This window comes from Pongo pygmaeus, chromosome 20, assembly GCF_028885625.2.
Source record: "Pongo pygmaeus isolate AG05252 chromosome 20, NHGRI_mPonPyg2-v2.0_pri, whole genome shotgun sequence".
Taxonomy (NCBI): Eukaryota; Metazoa; Chordata; class Mammalia; order Primates; family Hominidae; genus Pongo; species Pongo pygmaeus.
In genome coordinates this window covers 4,550,941-4,571,687 of record NC_072393.2, presented here as the reverse complement: position 1 = coordinate 4,571,687, position 20,747 = coordinate 4,550,941, and the positions used below count along the sequence as shown (strand labels likewise).

Below are 20,747 nucleotides of genomic sequence, written 5' to 3'. Positions count from 1 at the left end.
TAGAATGAGGATGAGGTGAGGTGGGGAGAGTAGATTGGAGGCTGTAGAATGAGGATTGGAGGTGGGGGGGGAATGTAGATCGGAGGCTGTAGAATGAGGATTGGGGGTGGGGGGGTGAGTAGATTGGAGGCTGTAGAATGAGGATTCGGGGTTGGGGGGGGAGAGTAGATTGGAGGCTGTAGAATGAGGATTGGGGTGGGTGGGGAGAGTAGATTGGAGGCTGTGTAGAATGAGGATTGGGGTGGGTGGGGAGAGTAGATTGGAGTCTGTAGAATGAGGATTGGGGTGGGTGGGGAGAGTAGATTGGAGGCTGTGTAGAATGAGGATGGGGTGGGTGGAGAGGGTAGATTGGAGGCTGTAGAATGAGGATGGGGTGGGAGGGGAGGGTAGATTGGAGGCTGTGTAGAATGAGGAAGGGGTGGGTGGGGAGGGTAGATTGGAGGCTGTAGAATGAGGATGGGGTGGGTGGGGAGGGTAGATTGGAAGCTGTAGAATGAGGATGGGGTGGGGAGAGTAGATTGGAGGCTGTAGAATGAGGATGGGGTGGGTGGGGAGGGTAGATTGGAGGCTGTAGAATGAGGATGGGGTGGGGAGGGTAGATTGGAGGCTGTAGAATGAGGACGGGGTGGGTGGGGAGGGTAGATTGGAGGCTGTAGAATGAGGACGGGGTGGGTGGGGAGGGTAGATTGGAGGCTGTAGAATGAGGACGGGGTGGGTGGGGAGGGTAGATTGGAGGCTGTAGAATGAGGATGGGGTGGGTGGGGAGAGTAGATTGGAGGCTGTAGAATGAGGATGGGGTGAGGTGGGAGGGTAGATTGGAGGCTGTAGAATGAGGACAGGGTGGGTGGGGAGGGTAGATTGGAGGCTGTAGAATGACGATGGGGTGGGGTGGGGAGACTAGATTGGAGGCTATAGAATGAGGATTGGGGGTGGGGGGGGAGAGTAGATTGGAGGCTGTAGAATGAGGACGGGGTGGGTGGGGAGGGTAGATTGGAGGCTGTAGAATGAGGATTGGGGGTGGGGGGGGGAGAGTAGATTGGAGGCTGTAGAATGAGGATTGGGGGTGGTGGGGGGAGAGTAGATTGGAGGCTGTAGAATGAGGACGGGGTGGGTGGGGAGAGTAGATTGGAGGCTGTAGAATGAGGATGGGCTGGGTGGGGAGGGTAGATTGGAGGCTGTAGAATGAGGATGGGATGGGGTGGGGAGAGTAGATTGGAGGCTGTAGAATGAGGATGGGGTGGGTGGGGAGGGTAGATTGGAGGCTGTAGAATGAGGACGGGGTGGGTGGGGAGGGTAGATTGGAGGCTGTAGAATGAGGACGGGGTGGGTGGGGAGGGTAGATTGGAGGCTGTAGAATGAGGATGGGATGGGGTGGGGAGAGTAGATTGGAGGCTGTAGAATGAGCATGGGGTGAGGTGGGGAGGGTATATTGGAGGCTGTAGAATGAGGACGGGGTGGGTGGGGAGGGTAGATTGGAGGCTGTAGAATGAGGACGGGGTGGGTGGGGAGGGTAGATTGGAGGCTGTAGAATGAGGATGGGATGGGGTGGGGAGAGTAGATTGGAGGCTGTAGAATGAGGATGGGGTGGGTGGGGAGAGTAGATTGGAGGCTGTAGAATGAGGATGGGGTGAGGTGGGGAGAGTAGATTGGAGGCTGTAGAATGAGGATGGGGTGGGGAGGGCACAGATTGGAGGCTGTAGAATGAGGATTGGGGGTGGGTGGGGAGGGTAGATTGGGGGCTGTAGAATGAGGATTGGGGGTGCAGGGGAAGGTAGATTGGAGGCTGTAGAATGAGGATGGGGTGGGTGGGGAGGGTAGATTGGAGGCTGTAGAATGAGGACGGGGTGGGTGGGGAGGGTAGATTGGAGGCTGTAGAATGAGGATTGGGGGTAGGGGGGGAATGTAGATCGGAGGCTATAGAATGAGGATGGGCTGGGTGGGGAGAGTAGATTGGAGGCTTTGTAGAATGAGGATGGGGTGGGGTGGGGAGGGTAGATTGGAGGCTGTAGAATGAGGAGGGGGTGGGTGGGGAGAGTAGATTGGAGGCTGTAGAATGAGGATGGGGTGGGGTGGGGAGAGTAGATTGGAGGCTGTAGAATGAGGACGGGGTGGGTGGGGAGGGTAGATTGGAGGCTGTAGAATGAGGATGGGGTGGGGAGGGTAGATTGGAGGCTGTAGAATGAGGATGGGGTGGGTGGGGAGAGTAGATTGGAGGCTGTAGAATGAGGATGGAGTGGGGAGGGTAGATTGGAGGCTGTAGAATGAGGACGGGGTGGGTGGGGAGGGTAGATTGGAGGCTGTAGAATGAGGACGGGGCGGGTGGGGAGGGTAGATTGGAGGCTGTAGAATGAGGATGGGGTGGGTGGGGAGAGTAGATTGGAGGCTGTAGAATGAGGATGGGGTTTGTGGGGAGAGTAGATTGGAGGCTGTAGAATGAGGATTGGGGGTGGGGGGGGAATGTAGATCGGAGGCTGTAGAATGAGGACGGGGTGGGTGGGGAGGGTAGATTGGAGGCTGTAGAATGAGGACGGAGTGGGTGGGGAGAGTAGATTGGAGGCTGTAGAATGAGGATGGGGTGGGGAGGGTAGATTGGAGGCTGTAGAATGAGGATTGGGGGTGGTGGGGGAGAGTAGATTGGAGGCTGTAGAATGAGGATGGGGTGAGGTGGGGAGAGTAGATTGGAGGCTGTAGAATGAGGATGAGGTGAGGTGGGGAGAGTAGATTGGAGGCTGTAGAATGAGGATTGGAGGTGGGGGGGGAATGTAGATCGGAGGCTGTAGAATGAGGATTGGGGGTGGGGGGGTGAGTAGATTGGAGGCTGTAGAATGAGGATTCGGGGTTGGGGGGGGAGAGTAGATTGGAGGTTGTAGAATGAGGATTGGGGTGGGTGGGGAGAGTAGATTGGAGGCTGTGTAGAATGAGGATTGGGGTGGGTGGGGAGAGTAGATTGGAGTCTGTAGAATGAGGATTGGGGTGGGTGGGGAGAGTAGATTGGAGGCTGTGTAGAATGAGGATGGGGTGGGTGGAGAGGGTAGATTGGAGGCTGTAGAATGAGGATGGGGTGGGAGGGGAGGGTAGATTGGAGGCTGTGTAGAATGAGGAAGGGGTGGGTGGGGAGGGTAGATTGGAGGCTGTAGAATGAGGATGGGGTGAGGTGGGGGGGGAATGTAGATTGGAGGCTGTAGAATGAAGATGGAGTGGGGAGGGTAGATTGGAGGCTGTAGAATGAGGATGAGGGGGGAGAGTAGATTGGAGGCTGTAGAATGAGGATTGGGGGTGGGGGGCGAATGTAGATTGGAGGCTGTAGAATGAGGATTGGGGGTCGGGGGGGAGAGTAGATTGGAGGCTGTAGAATGAGGATTGGGGGTGGGGGGGGAATGTATTTTGGAGGCTGTAGAATGAGGATTGGGGGTGGCGGGGGAGAGTTGATTGGAGGCTGTAGAATGAGGATTGGGGGTGGGGCGGGGAGAGTAGATTGGAGGCTGTAGAATGAGGATTGGGGGTGGGGGGGAGAGTAGATTGGAGGCTGTAGAATGAGGATTGGGGGTGGGGGGGAGAGTAGATTGGAGGCTGTAGAATGAGGACGGGGTGGGTGGGGAGGGTAGATTGGAGGCTGTAGAATGAGGATGGGGTGGGTGGGGAGGGTAGATTGGAGGCTGTAGAATGAGGATGGGATGGGGTGGGGAGAGTAGATTGGAGGCTGTAGAATGAGGATGGGGTGGGTGGGGAGAGTAGATTGGAGTCTGTAGAATGAGGATTGGGGGTGGGGTGGGGAGGGTAGATTGGAGTCTGTAGAATGAGGATTGGGGGTGGGGTGGGGAGGGTAGATTGGAGGCTGTAGAATGAGGACGGGGTGGGTGGGGTGGGTAGATTGGAGGCTGTAGAATGAGGATTGGGGGTGGGTGGGGGGGTAGATTGGAGGCTGTAGAATGAGGATGGGGTGGGTGGGGAGAGTAGATTGGAGGCTGTAGAATGAGGATTGGGGGTGGGGGGGGGAATGTAGATCGGAGGCTGTAGAATGAGGATGGGGGTGCGGGGGGAGAGTAGATTGGAGGGTGTAGAATGAGGATTGGGGGTGGGGGGGAGAGTAGATTGGAGGCTGTAGAATGAGGATTGGGGGTGGTGGGGGAGAGTAGATTGGAGGCTGTAGAATGAGGATGGGGTGGCGGGGGAGAGTAGATTGGAGGCTGTAGAATGAGGATGGGGGCTAGGGTAGATTGGAGGCTGTAGAATGAGGATTGGGGGTGGGGGGGGAGAGTAGACCGGAGGCTTTGTAGAATGAGGATGGGGTGGGGGGGAGGGTAGATTGGAGGCTGTAGAATGAGGATGGGGGGAGGGTAGATTGGAGGCTGTAGAATGAGGATTGGGGGTGAGGGGGAGAGTAGACTGGAGGCTTTGTAGAATGAGGATGAGGTGGGGGGGGAGGGTAGATTGGAGGCTGTAGAATGAGGATTGGGGTTGGGGGGGGAATGTAGATCGGAGGCTGTAGAATGAGGATTGGGGGTGGGAGGGGGAGAGTAGATTGGAGGCTGTAGAATGAGGATTGGGGTTGGGGGGGAGAGTAGATTGAAGGCTGTAGAATGAGGATGGGGTCGGGGGGGAGAGTAGATTGGAGGCTGTATAATGAGGGGTTGGGGGGGAATGTAGATCGGAGGCTGTAGAATGAGGATTGGGGGTGGGAGGGGGAGAGTAGATTGGAGGCTGTAGAATGAGGACGGGGTGGGTGGGGAGGGTAGATTGGAGGCTGTAGAATGAGGATTGGGGGTGGGGTGGGGAGAGTAGATTGGAGGCTGTAGAATGAGGATTGGGGGTAGGGGGGGAGAGTAGATTGGAGGCTGTAGAATGAGGATTGGGGGTGGGTGGGGAGAGTAGATTGGAGGCTGTAGAATGAGGACTGGGCGTGGGGGGGAGAGTAGATTGGAGGCTGTAGAATGGGGATTGGGGGTGGGTGGGGAGAGTAGATTGGGGGTGGGTGGGGAGAGTAGATTGGAGGCTGTAGAATGAGGATGGCGTGGGAGGGGGAGAGTAGACTGGAGGCTGTAGAATGAGGATTGGTGGTGGGGGGGGAGAGTAGATTGGAGGCTGTAGAATGAGGATTGGGGGTGGGAGGGGGAGAGTAGATTGGAGGCTGTAGAATGAGGATTAGGGGTTGGGGGGGGAGAGTAGATTGGAGGCTGTAGAATGAGGATTGGGGGTGGGAGGGGGAGAGTAGATTGGAGGCTGTAGAATGAGGATTGGGCGTGGGAGGGGGAGAGTAGATTGGAGGCTGTAGAATGAGGATTGGGGGTGGGGGGGGAGAGTAGATTGGAGGCTGTAGAATGAGGATGGCGTGGGAGGGGGAGAGTAGATTGGAGACTGTAGAATGAGGATTGGGCGTGGGTGGGGAATGTAGATTGGAGGCTGTAGAATGAGGATTGGGGGTGGGGGGGGAGAGTAGATTGGAGGCTGTAGAATGAGGATTGGGGGTGGGGGGGGAGAGTAGATTGGAGGCTGTAGAATGAGGATTGGGGGTGGGGGGGAGAGTAGATTGGAGGCTGTAGAATGAGGATTGGGGGTGGGGGGGAGAGTAGATTGGAGGCTGTAGAATGAGGATTGGGGGTGGGTGGGGGAGAGTAGATTGGAGGCTGTAGAATGAGGATGGGGTGGGTGGGGAGAGTAGATTGGAGGCTGTAGAATGAGGATGGGGTGAGGTGGGAGGGTAGATTGGAGGCTGTAGAATGAGGACAGGGTGGGTGGGGAGGGTAGATTGGAGGCTGTAGAATGACGATGGGGTGGGGTGGGGAGACTAGATTGGAGGCTATAGATTGAGGATTGGGGGTGGGGGGGGAGAGTAGATTGGAGGCTGTAGAATGAGGACGGGGTGGGTGGGGAGGGTAGATTGGAGGCTGTAGAATGAGGATTGGGGGTGGGGGGGGAGAGTAGATTGGAGGCTGTAGAATGAGGATTGGGGGTGGTGGGGGGAGAGTAGATTGGAGGCTGTAGAATGAGGACGGGGTGGGTGGGGAGAGTAGATTGGAGGCTGTAGAATGAGGATGGGCTGGGTGGGGAGGGTAGATTGGAGGCTGTAGAATGAGGATGGGATGGGGTGGGGAGAGTAGATTGGAGGCTGTAGAATGAGGATGGGGTGGGTGGGGAGGGTAGATTGGAGGCTGTAGAATGAGGACGGGGTGGGTGGGGAGGGTAGATTGGAGGCTGTAGAATGAGGACGGGGTGGGTGGGGAGGGTAGATTGGAGGCTGTAGAATGAGGATGGGATGGGGTGGGGAGAGTAGATTGGAGGCTGTAGAATGAGCATGGGGTGAGGTGGGGAGGGTATATTGGAGGCTGTAGAATGAGGACGGGGTGGGTGGGGAGGGTAGATTGGAGGCTGTAGAATGAGGACGGGGTGGGTGGGGAGGGTAGATTGGAGGCTGTAGAATGAGGATGGGATGGGGTGGGGAGAGTAGATTGGAGGCTGTAGAATGAGGATGGGGTGGGTGGGGAGAGTAGATTGGAGGCTGTAGAATGAGGATGGGGTGAGGTGGGGAGAGTAGATTGGAGGCTGTAGAATGAGGATGGGGTGGGGAGGGCACAGATTGGAGGCTGTAGAATGAGGATTGGGGGTGGGTGGGGAGGGTAGATTGGGGGCTGTAGAATGAGGATTGGGGGTGCAGGGGAAGGTAGATTGGAGGCTGTAGAATGAGGATGGGGTGGGTGGGGAGGGTAGATTGGAGGCTGTAGAATGAGGACGGGGTGGGTGGGGAGGGTAGATTGGAGGCTGTAGAATGAGGATTGGGGGTAGGGGGGGAATGTAGATCGGAGGCTATAGAATGAGGATGGGGTGGGTGGGGAGAGTAGATTGGAGGCTTTGTAGAATGAGGATGGGGTGGGGTGGGGAGGGTAGATTGGAGGCTGTAGAATGAGGAGGGGGTGGGTGGGGAGAGTAGATTGGAGGCTGTAGAATGAGGATGGGGTGGGGTGGGGAGAGTAGATTGGAGGCTGTAGAATGAGGACGGGGTGGGTGGGGAGGGTAGATTGGAGGCTGTAGAATGAGGATGGGGTGGGGAGGGTAGATTGGAGGCTGTAGAATGAGGATGGGGTGGGTGGGGAGGGTAGATTGGAGGCTGTAGAATGAGGATGGGGTGGGGAGGGTAGATTGGAGGCTGTAGAATGAGGATGGGGTGGGTGGGGAGAGTAGATTGGAGGCTGTAGAATGAGGATGGAGTGGGGAGGGTAGATTGGAGGCTGTAGAATGAGGACGGGGTGGGTGGGGAGGGTAGATTGGAGGCTGTAGAATGAGGACGGGGCGGGTGGGGAGGGTAGATTGGAGGCTGTAGAATGAGGATGGGGTGGGTGGGGAGAGTAGATTGGAGGCTGTAGAATGAGGATGGGGTTTGTGGGGAGAGTAGATTGGAGGCTGTAGAATGAGGATTGGGGGTGGGGGGGGAATGTAGATCGGAGGCTGTAGAATGAGGACGGGGTGGGTGGGGAGGGTAGATTGGAGGCTGTAGAATGAGGACGGAGTGGGTGGGGAGAGTAGATTGGAGGCTGTAGAATGAGGATGGGGTGGGGAGGGTAGATTGGAGGCTGTAGAATGAGGATTGGGGGTGGTGGGGGAGAGTAGATTGGAGGCTGTAGAATGAGGATGGGGTGAGGTGGGGAGAGTAGATTGGAGGCTGTAGAATGAGGATGAGGTGAGGTGGGGAGAGTAGATTGGAGGCTGTAGAATGAGGATTGGAGGTGGGGGGGGAATGTAGATCGGAGGCTGTAGAATGAGGATTGGGGGTGGGGGGGTGAGTAGATTGGAGGCTGTAGAATGAGGATTCGGGGTTGGGGGGGGAGAGTAGATTGGAGGCTGTAGAATGAGGATTGGGGTGGGTGGGGAGAGTAGATTGGAGGCTGTGTAGAATGAGGATTGGGGTGGGTGGGGAGAGTAGATTGGAGTCTGTAGAATGAGGATTGGGGTGGGTGGGGAGAGTAGATTGGAGGCTGTGTAGAATGAGGATGGGGTGGGTGGAGAGGGTAGATTGGAGGCTGTAGAATGAGGATGGGGTGGGAGGGGAGGGTAGATTGGAGGCTGTGTAGAATGAGGAAGGGGTGGGTGGGGAGGGTAGATTGGAGGCTGTAGAATGAGGATGGGGTGAGGTGGGGGGGGAATGTAGATTGGAGGCTGTAGAATGAAGATGGAGTGGGGAGGGTAGATTGGAGGCTGTAGAATGAGGATGAGGGGGGAGAGTAGATTGGAGGCTGTAGAATGAGGATTGGGGGTGGGGGGCGAATGTAGATTGGAGGCTGTAGAATGAGGATTGGGGGTCGGGGGGGAGAGTAGATTGGAGGCTGTAGAATGAGGATTGGGGGTGGGGGGGGAATGTATTTTGGAGGCTGTAGAATGAGGATTGGGGGTGGCGGGGGAGAGTTGATTGGAGGCTGTAGAATGAGGATTGGGGGTGGGGCGGGGAGAGTAGATTGGAGGCTGTAGAATGAGGATTGGGGGTGGGGGGGAGAGTAGATTGGAGGCTGTAGAATGAGGATTGGGGGTGGGGGGGAGAGTAGATTGGAGGCTGTAGAATGAGGACGGGGTGGGTGGGGAGGGTAGATTGGAGGCTGTAGAATGAGGATGGGGTGGGTGGGGAGGGTAGATTGGAGGCTGTAGAATGCGGATGGGATGGGGTGGGGAGAGTAGATTGGAGGCTGTAGAATGAGGATGGGGTGGGTGGGGAGAGTAGATTGGAGTCTGTAGAATGAGGATTGGGGGTGGGGTGGGGAGGGTAGATTGGAGTCTGTAGAATGAGGATTGGGGGTGGGGTGGGGAGGGTAGATTGGAGGCTGTAGAATGAGGACGGGGTGGGTGGGGTGGGTAGATTGGAGGCTGTAGAATGAGGATTGGGGGTGGGTGGGGGGGTAGATTGGAGGCTGTAGAATGAGGATGGGGTGGGTGGGGAGAGTAGATTGGAGGCTGTAGAATGAGGATTGGGGGTGGGGGGGGGAATGTAGATCGGAGGCTGTAGAATGAGGATGGGGGTGCGGGGGGAGAGTAGATTGGAGGGTGTAGAATGAGGATTGGGGGTGGGGGGGAGAGTAGATTGGAGGCTGTAGAATGAGGATTGGGGGTGGTGGGGGAGAGTAGATTGGAGGCTGTAGAATGAGGATGGGGTGGCGGGGGAGAGTAGATTGGAGGCTGTAGAATGAGGATGGGGGCTAGGGTAGATTGGAGGCTGTAGAATGAGGATTGGGGGTGGGGGGGGAGAGTAGACCGGAGGCTTTGTAGAATGAGGATGGGGTGGGGGGGAGGGTAGATTGGAGGCTGTAGAATGAGGATGGGGGGAGGGTAGATTGGAGGCTGTAGAATGAGGATTGGGGGTGGGGGGGAGAGTAGACTGGAGGCTTTGTAGAATGAGGATGAGGTGGGGGGGGAGGGTAGATTGGAGGCTGTAGAATGAGGATTGGGGTTGGGGGGGGAATGTAGATCGGAGGCTGTAGAATGAGGATTGGGGGTGGGAGGGGGAGAGTAGATTGGAGGCTGTAGAATGAGGATTGGGGTTGGGGGGGAGAGTAGATTGAAGGCTGTAGAATGAGGATGGGGTCGGGGGGGAGAGTAGATTGGAGGCTGTATAATGAGGGGTTGGGGGGGAATGTAGATCGGAGGCTGTAGAATGAGGATTGGGGGTGGGAGGGGGAGAGTAGATTGGAGGCTGTAGAATGAGGACGGGGTGGGTGGGGAGGGTAGATTGGAGGCTGTAGAATGAGGATTGGGGGTGGGGTGGGGAGAGTAGATTGGAGGCTGTAGAATGAGGATTGGGGGTAGGGGGGGAGAGTAGATTGGAGGCTGTAGAATGAGGATTGGGGGTGGGTGGGGAGAGTAGATTGGAGGCTGTAGAATGAGGACTGGGCGTGGGGGGGAGAGTAGATTGGAGGCTGTAGAATGGGGATTGGGGGTGGGTGGGGAGAGTAGATTGGGGGTGGGTGGGGAGAGTAGATTGGAGGCTGTAGAATGAGGATGGCGTGGGAGGGGGAGAGTAGACTGGAGGCTGTAGAATGAGGATTGGTGGTGGGGGGGGAGAGTAGATTGGAGGCTGTAGAATGAGGATTGGGGGTGGGAGGGGGAGAGTAGATTGGAGGCTGTAGAATGAGGATTAGGGGTTGGGGGGGGAGAGTAGATTGGAGGCTGTAGAATGAGGATTGGGGGTGGGAGGGGGAGAGTAGATTGGAGGCTGTAGAATGAGGATTGGGCGTGGGAGGGGGAGAGTAGATTGGAGGCTGTAGAATGAGGATTGGGGGTGGGGGGGGAGAGTAGATTGGAGGCTGTAGAATGAGGATGGCGTGGGAGGGGGAGAGTAGATTGGAGACTGTAGAATGAGGATTGGGCGTGGGTGGGGAATGTAGATTGGAGGCTGTAGAATGAGGATTGGGGGTGGGGGGGGAGAGTAGATTGGAGGCTGTAGAATGAGGATTGGGGGTGGGGGGGGAGAGTAGATTGGAGGCTGTAGAATGAGGATTGGGGGTGGGGGGGAGAGTAGATTGGAGGCTGTAGAATGAGGATTGGGGGTGGGTGGGGGAGAGTAGATTGGAGGCTGTAGAATGAGGATTGGGGGTGGGGGGGAGAGTAGATTGGAGGCTGTAGAATGAGGATTGGGGGTGGGAGGGGGAGAGTAGATTGGAGGCTGTAGAATGAGGACGGGGTGGGTGGGGAGGGTAGATTGGAGGCTGTAGAATGAGGATTGGGGGTGGGCTGGGGAGAGTAGATTGGAGGCTGTAGAATGAGGATTGGGGGTAGGGGGGGAGAGTAGATTGGAGGCTGTAGAATGAGGATTGGGGGTGGGTGGGGAGAGTAGATTGGAGGCTGTAGAATGAGGACTGGGCGTGGGGGGGAGAGTAGATTGGAGGCTGTAGAATGGGGATTGGGGGTGGGTGGGGAGAGTAGATTGGGGGTGGGTGGGGAGAGTAGATTGGAGGCTGTAGAATGAGGATGGCGTGGGAGGGGGAGAGTAGACTGGAGGCTGTAGAATGAGGATTGGTGGTGGGGGGGGAGAGTAGATTGGAGGCTGTAGAATGAGGATTGGGGGTGGGAGGGGGAGAGTAGATTGGAGGCTGTAGAATGAGGATTAGGGGTTGGGGGGGGAGAGTAGATTGGAGGCTGTAGAATGAGGATTGGGGGTGGGAGGGGGAGAGTAGATTGGAGGCTGTAGAATGAGGATTGGGCGTGGGAGGGGGAGAGTAGATTGGAGGCTGTAGAATGAGGATTGGGGGTGGGGGGGGAGAGTAGATTGGAGGCTGTAGAATGAGGATGGCGTGGGAGGGGGAGAGTAGATTGGAGACTGTAGAATGAGGATTGGGCGTGGGTGGGGAATGTAGATTGGAGGCTGTAGAATGAGGATTGGGGGTGGGGGGGGAGAGTAGATTGGAGGCTGTAGAATGAGGATTGGGGGTGGGGGGGGAGAGTAGATTGGAGGCTGTAGAATGAGGATTGGGGGTGGGGGGGAGAGTAGATTGGAGGCTGTAGAATGAGGATTGGGGGTGGGTGGGGGAGAGTAGATTGGAGGCTGTAGAATGAGGATTGGGGGTGGGGGGGAGAGTAGATTGGAGGCTGTAGAATGAGGATTGGGGGTGGGGGGGGAGAGTAGATTGGAGGCTGTAGAATGAGGATTGGGGGTGGGTGGGGGAGAGTAGATTGGAGGCTGTAGAATGAGGATGGCGTGGGAGGGGAGGGCACAGATTGGAGGCTGTGGAATCAGCTAGCTGGGTAGGAGGAGGAGGAAGGTGCTGGGCAGAGTCCTGGTGGACTTGGCAGAGCTGGTGCAGGTCTGGGCTGGGGACGAGCTAGGCAGGTGACAGGTGTGGGAGTCTCTGGGGTAGTGGCTGTGGAGGTTTGGATGATGCTATCTCCCAAGGAGTGTGTCCCGCCAGAAGGGGCCCCAGCTGTTTCCCCTCAGGCAGGTCTTTACCAGCATGTTCTCTGAAGGACCAGCCTGATGGCTCATAGCCTTCTTGGGGTGCAGACATCTGGGAATCAGACAAAAGCTGTGCACTCTCTTCCACCTGCCCGAACACACACACATCTGGGTCTGCAGCCCCTCCCCAAGTCTCCCCAGACACCGCCCGATTCTGCCCCTGCCGCCATCCTCTGTCAGGCTCACGGTTTATGGGCTTATCCCGGCTCCACTTGCCGCACTCATTCTCGTAACCCCACTGCCTAGATCCCAGCTCGATCTGGGCAACATCATGAAGGGAAGGAAGCCATCAGGCCCCCCGATGGGGAGGGGGTCAGGGGGCTTCAGGAATCTTGTCCCTTCTTCCCTGATCCTTGGCCCAGAATGTCTCAACCCAAACGGTGGGTATTTCTTGAGCATTTATTTTGTATAGACACTTTGGAGGGAGAAGTCCAAGCTATAGCTCCACCACTGCAGTCAGGTTAAAGCATGTTGACAAATGGGAGGCGGAGATCGGGGAGTGGTGACGTTTAATTGAAGGACAGGGTGTGATTTGCTGCCTCGTGTGGGCGTTGTCCCGCCGTGCCCTGCGGGGCACTTTACAAACAGCAGGTGTTCAGCCGGTTGTTTCTGGGGAGATTCTCACCCACTCCATGGGACTGGCTGCGTCATGGGCAGGCCAAGGCCCCAGGAGGCATCAGCAGGGTCATTGAGAGGAGATAGGCCCCATCAGCCCAGAGAGACCCTGCAGAGGCCGCCCTGTAGTCTTGGGGAAGCCCACGGTCGCCATCATCTGTCTGCAGGCCACCGCCCTGCATGGACCCCTGAGTGCCAGCTCCCCAGAGGGCATCTGGGCAGGTGCAGGTCCGGAGCAGTTCGGATGGTAGCTGGGCTCACCTTGAGCCTGAATCCTCCTGTCCAACCCCCCACAAAAGCTCACCAGGGGCATGCTCAGCCCTGGAGACCTGCCACTCCAGGCCTCCTCATCTCAGACAGTGACTGGATCCTCCCTGACCAGGCCTGTTGGCAGTGCTAGGGCTTAAAGAAGAATCTAGGGCTCCCTGGATACCCCCGCCCCACCCATGCACATAGAACCCCAGCCAGGGCTTCCACGGAAATGGCCCCCCTGCTGCCCCTCCATCCCCATCACACTCTTCACGCCAGAGATGCCATCATCCCCTGCTGTCACCTTCAGGCACCTTCTGCCACTCCAGTTCCTTAGAAGCCCCCGTTAGCAGCCTCCTAGAGACCTGGGCAGATGATCCTCCCCACTTCTTAGTTAACTCCTGCACTTCCTAGTCGACGCCCTCTAGGAAGCCTTTACTGGCCTCTCGTTGCCCAGGCCCAGTCCCCGTCGCAGTACCTGGATTGCTGTCGGCACCCGAGAAGCCATGTGCAGTGAATGGACATGGGGTCCTGTCCCAGAGCAGCTCCCAGCCCACAGGGGAGAGAGGCATATCTGTGAATGAGCTGCAAGAACATTCTGGCACAAAGGGGCCAGGTACAGTGGCTCATGCCTCTAATCACAGCCCTGTGAGAGGCCGAGGCGAGCGAATCATTTGAGGTCGGGGTTCAGGCCAGGCTGGCCAACATGATGAAACCCTGTTTTTACTAAAAATACTGAAATTAGTCGGGTGTGGTCGTGGGTGCCTGTAATCCCAGCTACAAGGGAGGCTGAGGCAGGAGAATCACTTAAACCCAGGAAGCAGAGGCTGCAGTGAGTGAGATTGTGCCATTGCCATCCAGCCTGGGTAACAGAGTGAGACTTGCCTCCCCCCAAAAAAAAAAAAAAACATTCTGGCACAAAAGAAAGAGGGTCTGCTGTTGAGAGGGCCCCATCCGTCCTTCCCAGTCAGCAGGTGCTCGGGAATGGCGTCCATGTTGAGAAGCAGGCACGAGACCTGCTGACCCCAGCTTGAGTCCCTGGCGGGGCTACTTCCAGGGCACACAGTCCCAGACCCAGCAGGCCTGGCCTGACTCCTTCGCCCCCCTTCCTCTGCAGGCCCCAGGGGAAGTCCTATCTGTACTTCACACAGTTCAAGGCGGAGGTACAGGGCGCTGAGATCGAGTACGCCATGGCCTACGTGAGTATCTTGGGGCAGGGCAGGCTCCGGGTGGGGCTTCTGTGCACTGGGGCAGCTGTGAGATGTCCTGCCAGAAGAGGGCTCCATGGGGACAGGGAGGAGAGGGGACAGCGAATCCTGCAGAGGTAGGGTATGTAACTTGCAGGAACCTGGCACACAGACGCCCCCAGGCCAGGAGGCACTGGGGCACGGGGGTTTGGTAACCTGTTGCTGCTGGCTTCTTTTGTATATGCCAGAAAAGACTTCTCCGGGCCAGGCGCAGCAGTTCACGCCAGTAATCCCAGCACTTTGGGAGGCTGAGGCAGGAGGATTGCTTGAGGCCAGGAATTTGATACCAGCCTAGGCAACATAGCAAGACCCTATATCTACCAAAAGTAAAAAAAAAAAAATAGCCAGGCGCGTTGGCATGCACCAGTAGTCCCAGCTACTCAGGAGGCCGAAGCAGGAGGGTCACTTGAGTCCAGGACTTTGAAGCTGCAGTGAGCTATGATTGCACTGCTGCATTCCAGCCTGGACAGTAGAGTGAGGTCCTGGCTCAAAAACAAAAAAGTCTCCTCTCCCTCTCTAGTAAAAGTACAAAGCTTTAGTCTGTGCTTCTCTGGAAAGCAAACTGAATCGTTTTCCTAATGATGAGCATTGAAATGGCCCTGGTAAAGTTTCCACTCATTCTCTTTCAGTCTAAAGCCGCATTTGAAAGGGAAAGTGATGTCCCCCTGAAAACTGAGGAATTTGAAGTGACCAAAACAGCAGGTACAGAAAGATGGGGATGGGGTAGAGGTGACGCCACCCCCATCCAAGGGTGGGCAATCGGGGTGGTTTGGAGAGGGGAGTCAGCCATAGGGGTCCTGGAGACTGTAGACCAGGCATCCACAAACTGATTCTATAAAGGCCACCTCGTCAATATCTTCAGCTTTGTGGCACTGTGGGTTCTGTCTGAGCTGTGCCATTGTGGCACAAAGCTGCTGCAGTGTGTCCATGAACGGGTATTGCTGTGTTAAGATAAAGATAGAACTTTATCTTAGCTGGGCGCGGTGGCTCATGCCTGTTATCCCAGCAGGCTAAGGTGGGAGGATCATTGGAGCCCAGGAGGTCAAGACCAGCCTGAGCAACATAGCGAGACGCTGTCTCTACAAAATTTTTTTAAAAATTAGGCTGGGCGCGGTGGCTCACGCCTGTAATCCCAGCACTTTGGGAGGCCGAGGCGGGCGGAACACTTGAGGTCAGGAGTTCAAGACCAGCCTGGCCAACATAGTGAAACCCCATCTCTACTAAAAATGCAAAAAATTAGCCAGGCGTGGTGGTGCGCACCTGTAATCCCAGCTACTCAGGAGAATTGCTGGAACCTGGGAGGTGGAGGTTGCAGTGAGCTGAGATCGTGCCACTGCACTCCAGCCTGGAAAACAGCAAGATTCCGTCTCAAAAAGAAAAAAAATTACCCGGGCATGGTGGTGCACACCTGTAGTCTCAGCTACTCAGGAGGCTGAGGCGGGAGGATTATTTGAGCCCAGGAGGTCGAGGCTGCATTGAGCTATGATCGCACCACTGCACTCCAGCCTGGGCATCAGAGTAAGACTCTGTCTCAAAAACAATAAAAAGGGCTGGGCATGGTGGCTCACACCTGTAATCCCAGCACTTTGGGAGGCCAGGAGTTCCAGACCAGCCTAGCCAACATGGTGAAACCCCGTCTCTACTAAAAATACCAAAATTAGCCAAGTATGGTGGCACATGCTTGTAATCCCAGCTACTCAGGAGGCGGAGACAGGAGAATCTCTTGAACTTAGGAGCAGGAGGTTGCAGTGAGTCAAGACTGCACCACTGCACTCCAGCCTGGGCAACAGAGGAAGACTCTCATCTCAAAAAAAAAAATAATAACATTAAAAAAATAAATAAATAAAGTAGAAACCATCAGGGCTTTGAGGTAGGGACCCGTGGCATGCCGAGGGGAGGCTGCAGGGGTCACTGGGAAACATCAGGATCCTTCTTCGGTTGCTTGAGCAGCACCGGTGTCCTCAAGCCACATTCAGCTGCATGGTGCCAATGCTAAGCAGAAAGAGGAATCGGAGGCGCCGAGCTGGGGCAAGGGTGGGAGGCAAGGGAGTGGACACAGGAGGTAGGGCCAGGAGACTTGGGTGAAGCAGTGGAAGCCAGAGTTCTGACCCTGCTGGAGAAGTGTCATGAGGGCCTCAGACAGGTTCACCCACTGAGCAGGAGGTCTTGCAGCCTGACCCACCCTGCATCCTGTTCAGGCCGGGATCATCTCCTTCTTGGGCTTCTTCTGGCCCCTTTCTGTGTCTCTTCTTGACAACATGGCACAAATGACCAGGGTTCTTCCCACCTCAGGTCTTTCTGTGGCTGCCTGCCATCTATGTTAGCCCCACCGACCTTACCCTCCACATCACCGTTTTCCTGTCTGTCACCCATAAGACTTTCAGTGCCTGGGGCCTTTTCACATGGGAGTCTGCTTTGGAGACTGCTCCCCTTCCCTGCTCAGCCCCCACCACGGGCCCCACCCCAAATCCTCAGGACTTCTGAGAATTTTCAACATTGAGGGCCCAACCACGTGTTTCTTTCTTGCAGTGGCTCACAGGCCCGGGGCATTCAAGGCCGAGCTGTCCAAGCTGGTGATTGTGGCCAAGGCATCGCGTACTGAGCTGTGACCAGCAGCCCTGTTGCGGGCGGCGCCTTCTCATCTCCCGTGAAGCAGAAGGGGCCTGTGGCCCTGAAAGGGCCAGCACATCACTGGTTTTCTAGGAGGGACTCAAGTTTTCTACCTGGGCTGACGTTGCCTTGTCTGGAGGGGCTTGCAGGGTGGCTGAAGCCCTGGGGCAGAGAACAGAGGGCCCAGGGCCCTCCTGGCTCCCAACAGCTTCTCAGTTCCCACTTCTTGCTGAGCTCTTCTGGACTCAGGATTGCAGATCCAGGTCACAAAGAGGGTGGGGAACATGGGGGCCACGCTGGGGAAAGCAGCCATGCTCCCCCCGACCTCCAGTCGAGCGTCCTTCATGAGCCTGCAAAACTGCTTTCCTATGTTTACCCAGGGGACCTCCTTTCAGATGAACTGGGAAGAGATGAAATGTTTTTTCATATTTAAATAAATAAGAACGTTAAAAAGCAGCCCCACAGCCTGGGCCCTCCCGGCTGGCCGTTGCAGATCAGGGGCTCAGACGTGGCTGACACTGCCCCACCGTGGGCGGGTGGGCGGTGTCTCTGGGTGGGACTTCCCTGCAAGCATCAAAGCGCTAGATCCCAAGGTGGCTTTATGTGAACTTGCCCCCTTCCCCCCTTGGCACTCGCTGTCCCCGGGCCCCTCACATGCTGTCAGTTCACACTCGGGTTCCTGTGGCTGCCACAGGCCCCAGCGCAGGAGGATGTTCCAAGGCCGACCTGCTCTCCACAGTCTGGGGCGTTGGTTTCCCTTAGTTTGTTTTTCTTTTGAGACAGGGTCTTCTCCTGTCACCCAGGCTAAAGTGCAGTGGTGTAATCACGGCTCACTGCAACCTCCACCTCCTGGGCTCAAGCGATCCTCCCACCTCAGCCTTACAAGTAGCTAGGACTATAGGCATGCGCCACCATGCCCGGCTAATTTTTGCATCTTCTTTTGATAGAGACAGGGTTTTGCCATGTTGCTCAGGCTGGTTTCGAACTGGGCTCAAGCGATCCACCTCCCTCGGCCTCCCAAAGTGCTGGGATTATAGGCATGAGCCACTGTGGCCAGCCTCCCTTAGTTTTTTGAAGCTGGGTTGCAACAGTGACTAAAAAAAACAGACCAGACAGGATGGTTTACACCTATAAATCCCAGCACTTCGAGAGGCTAAGGCAGGAGAATCGCTTGACACTAGGAGTTCAAGACCAGCTTAGGCAACATAGCAAGACACCCCCATCTCTACCAAAAAATTAATAATTTTAAAATTAGCCAGGTGTGGTGGTGCACACCTGTAATCCCAGCTACTCAGGAGCCTGAGGGAGGAAGAATCGCTTGAACCCAGGAGTCCAAGGCAGCAGTGAGCCAAGATCTTGCCACTGCAGTCCAGCCTGGGCCACAGAGTGATACCCTGTCTCAAAAAAAAGAAAACCAGCCAGCCTTGACTTCCCAGTACACACTTGATGCCACCACTTGAGGAAAGGCCTGACAGCCGCACACGTCAGCGGGAAGGGCCCCTAGACCAAGAATGACAGTGCTCTGAGGTCTGAAGACCCCCCTGCCAGGGCCAGGATCCTTTCCAGCTCTCGACTCTGAGGCTCCACAGGGCCCAGAAGATGAGCACGACAGGGTTGCCAGGGCCTCTGTGCAGAAAAGGCCGTGGGAAACAGTGCCCACCACTAGTACCCTGGCCAAGGCGGGGGGACTCTCTCCTGGTCAGCTGGGATTCGCCCACAGCTTCCAGATCCCTGACTGTCAAGGATGATGCCCGGGTGGCCTGATGCACCAGCACACATCAGGGCATCTTGGGACACACAGGAGCTTCCCCTCTGACCCTACGTGTGCATATGTGTGCTTTTTTTTTTTTTTTTTTTTTTTTTTGAGACAGGATCTTGCTCCATCACCCAGGCTGGAGTGCAGTGGTGCGATCTCAGCTCACCGCAGCCTCAACCTCCTGGGTCCAAGCCATCCTTACAGATAGCTGGGACCACATGTGCATGCCACCCTGACTGGCTATAATTTGTTATTTTTTTATTCTGTTTCTGAGACCAAGTCTCACTCTGTTGCCCAGGCTGGAGCGCAGTGGCACTATCTCAGCTCACTGCAACCTCCGCCTCCCAAGTTCAAATGATTCTCCTGCCTCAGCCTCCCAAGTAGCTGGGATTACAGGCACCCCCTGCCACGCCCAGCTAATTTTTGTACTTTTTAGTAGAGATGGGGTCTCACCATCTTGGCCAGGCTGGTCTTGAACTCCTGACCTCAGGTGATCTGCCTGCCTCAGCCTCCCAAAGTGCTGGGATGACAGGCGTGAGCCACTGCACTTGGCCTTATATATATATATATTTTAGAGATAGGGTCTCGCTATGTTGCCCAGGGTGGTCTGGAACTCCTTGGCTCAAGTGATCCTCCTGCCTCAGCCTCCCAAAGCACTAGATTTACTGACATGAGCCACTGCGCCCAGGCTGGTGTGTGCTTTTATTTAAATTGTTCCGTAGTTCTATTTGGTTTGTTTCCTTTAATTAAATCTCAAATTTACAAGAGTCCAGACTGGCTGGACAGCCCAACAGGGACATGGAGAGTTTTGCACATTGATGTCTCAACAGCACAGGGTTCCACTGGGACTTCGTGAGAAAATCAGAATCCATGTACGTTCTTGAAGATCTGTCTCTCGGCCTAAGATAAGTGGAGAAGGTTGCCTTGGAAGCGTCGGGTAGAGGTAGGAACAGCTGGCTCTCTGGCCAAGGCCTTTGGCTTTTTCGTGGAAGCAAAAACCGAACCACGGGAAGGCTGCTCCGAGTCTGGGGTCAGAATTTCCTATCAGTGAGTGCAGCAGGCCAGGGAGAGGGGAAAGGGAGAGGGGCGGCCCCTGCACAGCTTCACCAGGCGTCAGTGCAGGCTCAGACGGCCGGACTGGCGAGTTTTCAAGAAACTCCAAATCTGGATGGGTGTGTGTGATCTCTTGGTTTTAAATGCAGGCAAATTCCAGATGTCTCAAATACTGGATGGAGCCAGCTAGACCTACCTTCTCACCAAGTAAGGCCCACAGGCCCTTGCCGCAACCTCTACCCTCCACAGACAAGGTTCTGCAAAACAGTCATGGGACCTCGTTTCACCTCCCCCACAGGCACCCAAAATAACCTTCCTGACCTGCAGCACCATTTTGCAACCTTTGAGAACCCATGCCCCCTGCTGACAAACAAAGATGGCAAATAGACTCCCCCACACCACGCCTCCACGACCCGAGCTGAGAATCGCCCGCATCTTGCGGGTGGTACCAGAGCCAAGACGACAGCCGAGCTTTGCTTTCTCGGGTCTGTCTTATAAAAGCAACATGGTTGGCTGGTTGGTTGCTGATTCTCCAAACATGAAATCATGATATTACAATGTGCACGCTTTGTGAGGCCGAGGTAGGTAGGTCGCTTGAGCCTAGGAGTTCGAGACCATCCTGGGCAACATGGTGAGACCTTCTGTCTACAAAAAATACAAAGATTAGCCGGGTGTGCTGGTGCACGCCTGTAGTCCCAGCTATCCGGGGCTGAGGTGGGAGGATCACTTGAGCCTGGAAGGAAGAGGCTGCAATGAGCCGAGATTTCACCGCTGCATTCCAGCCTGGGTGACACAGCGAGACTTTGTCTCAAAACAATAAATAAATAAAATGTGCACACATCTCAGGTGGGTCCCCCCTCACCCCTGGGAGGGGGGCACGCTCCGTCCCCTCCCACGTGGCAGTCCCTGGATTGGAGCAGTTTCCCCTCCCGACCCAGGGCAGGGGTCTCCAGCTTCATGGAGGCATCCTGGCTGAAAGTGCCAGCATTCACTGGAGCCTTCTTGAGTGGGGGCTTCCAGGACCACATCCTGTGGACTGAGGGGCTTCACGCACATTTATTCTCATTCAGTTCTCGGCCGCAAGTCTGAGATGGAGGTGTGGCCAGGTCTAGGTCCCTCCAAGGCTGAGGGGGATCTGCCCCGGGCCTCTCCCAGCTCCTGGTGGTGGCCGGCATCCTTGGCCCTCCTTGCATGCATGTCTGTGTCCAAATACTTTTTTTTTTTTTTTCTAAGACAGAGCCCCACTCTCACCCAAGCTGGAGTGCAGTGGCATGATCATCGGTCACTGCAG

General features: G+C 55.9%; 1 protein-coding gene across 1 annotated transcript in view; it reads left to right on the top strand.

Annotated features, from left to right (window-relative positions):
• The window catches only part of MYDGF (myeloid derived growth factor), a 34,200-nt gene extending 17,097 nt beyond the window's left edge, over positions 1–17,103 (top strand). The window contains exons 4-6 of the mRNA XM_054466399.2: positions 13,908–13,989; positions 14,667–14,739; positions 16,567–17,103. Coding sequence (XP_054322374.1) covers positions 13,908–13,989; positions 14,667–14,739; positions 16,567–16,646 — 235 coding nt within the window. The 3' untranslated portion in view covers positions 16,647–17,103. The remainder of the gene's footprint in view (positions 1–13,907; positions 13,990–14,666; positions 14,740–16,566) is intronic.
• Positions 17,104–20,747: the final 3,644 nt, after the last annotated feature.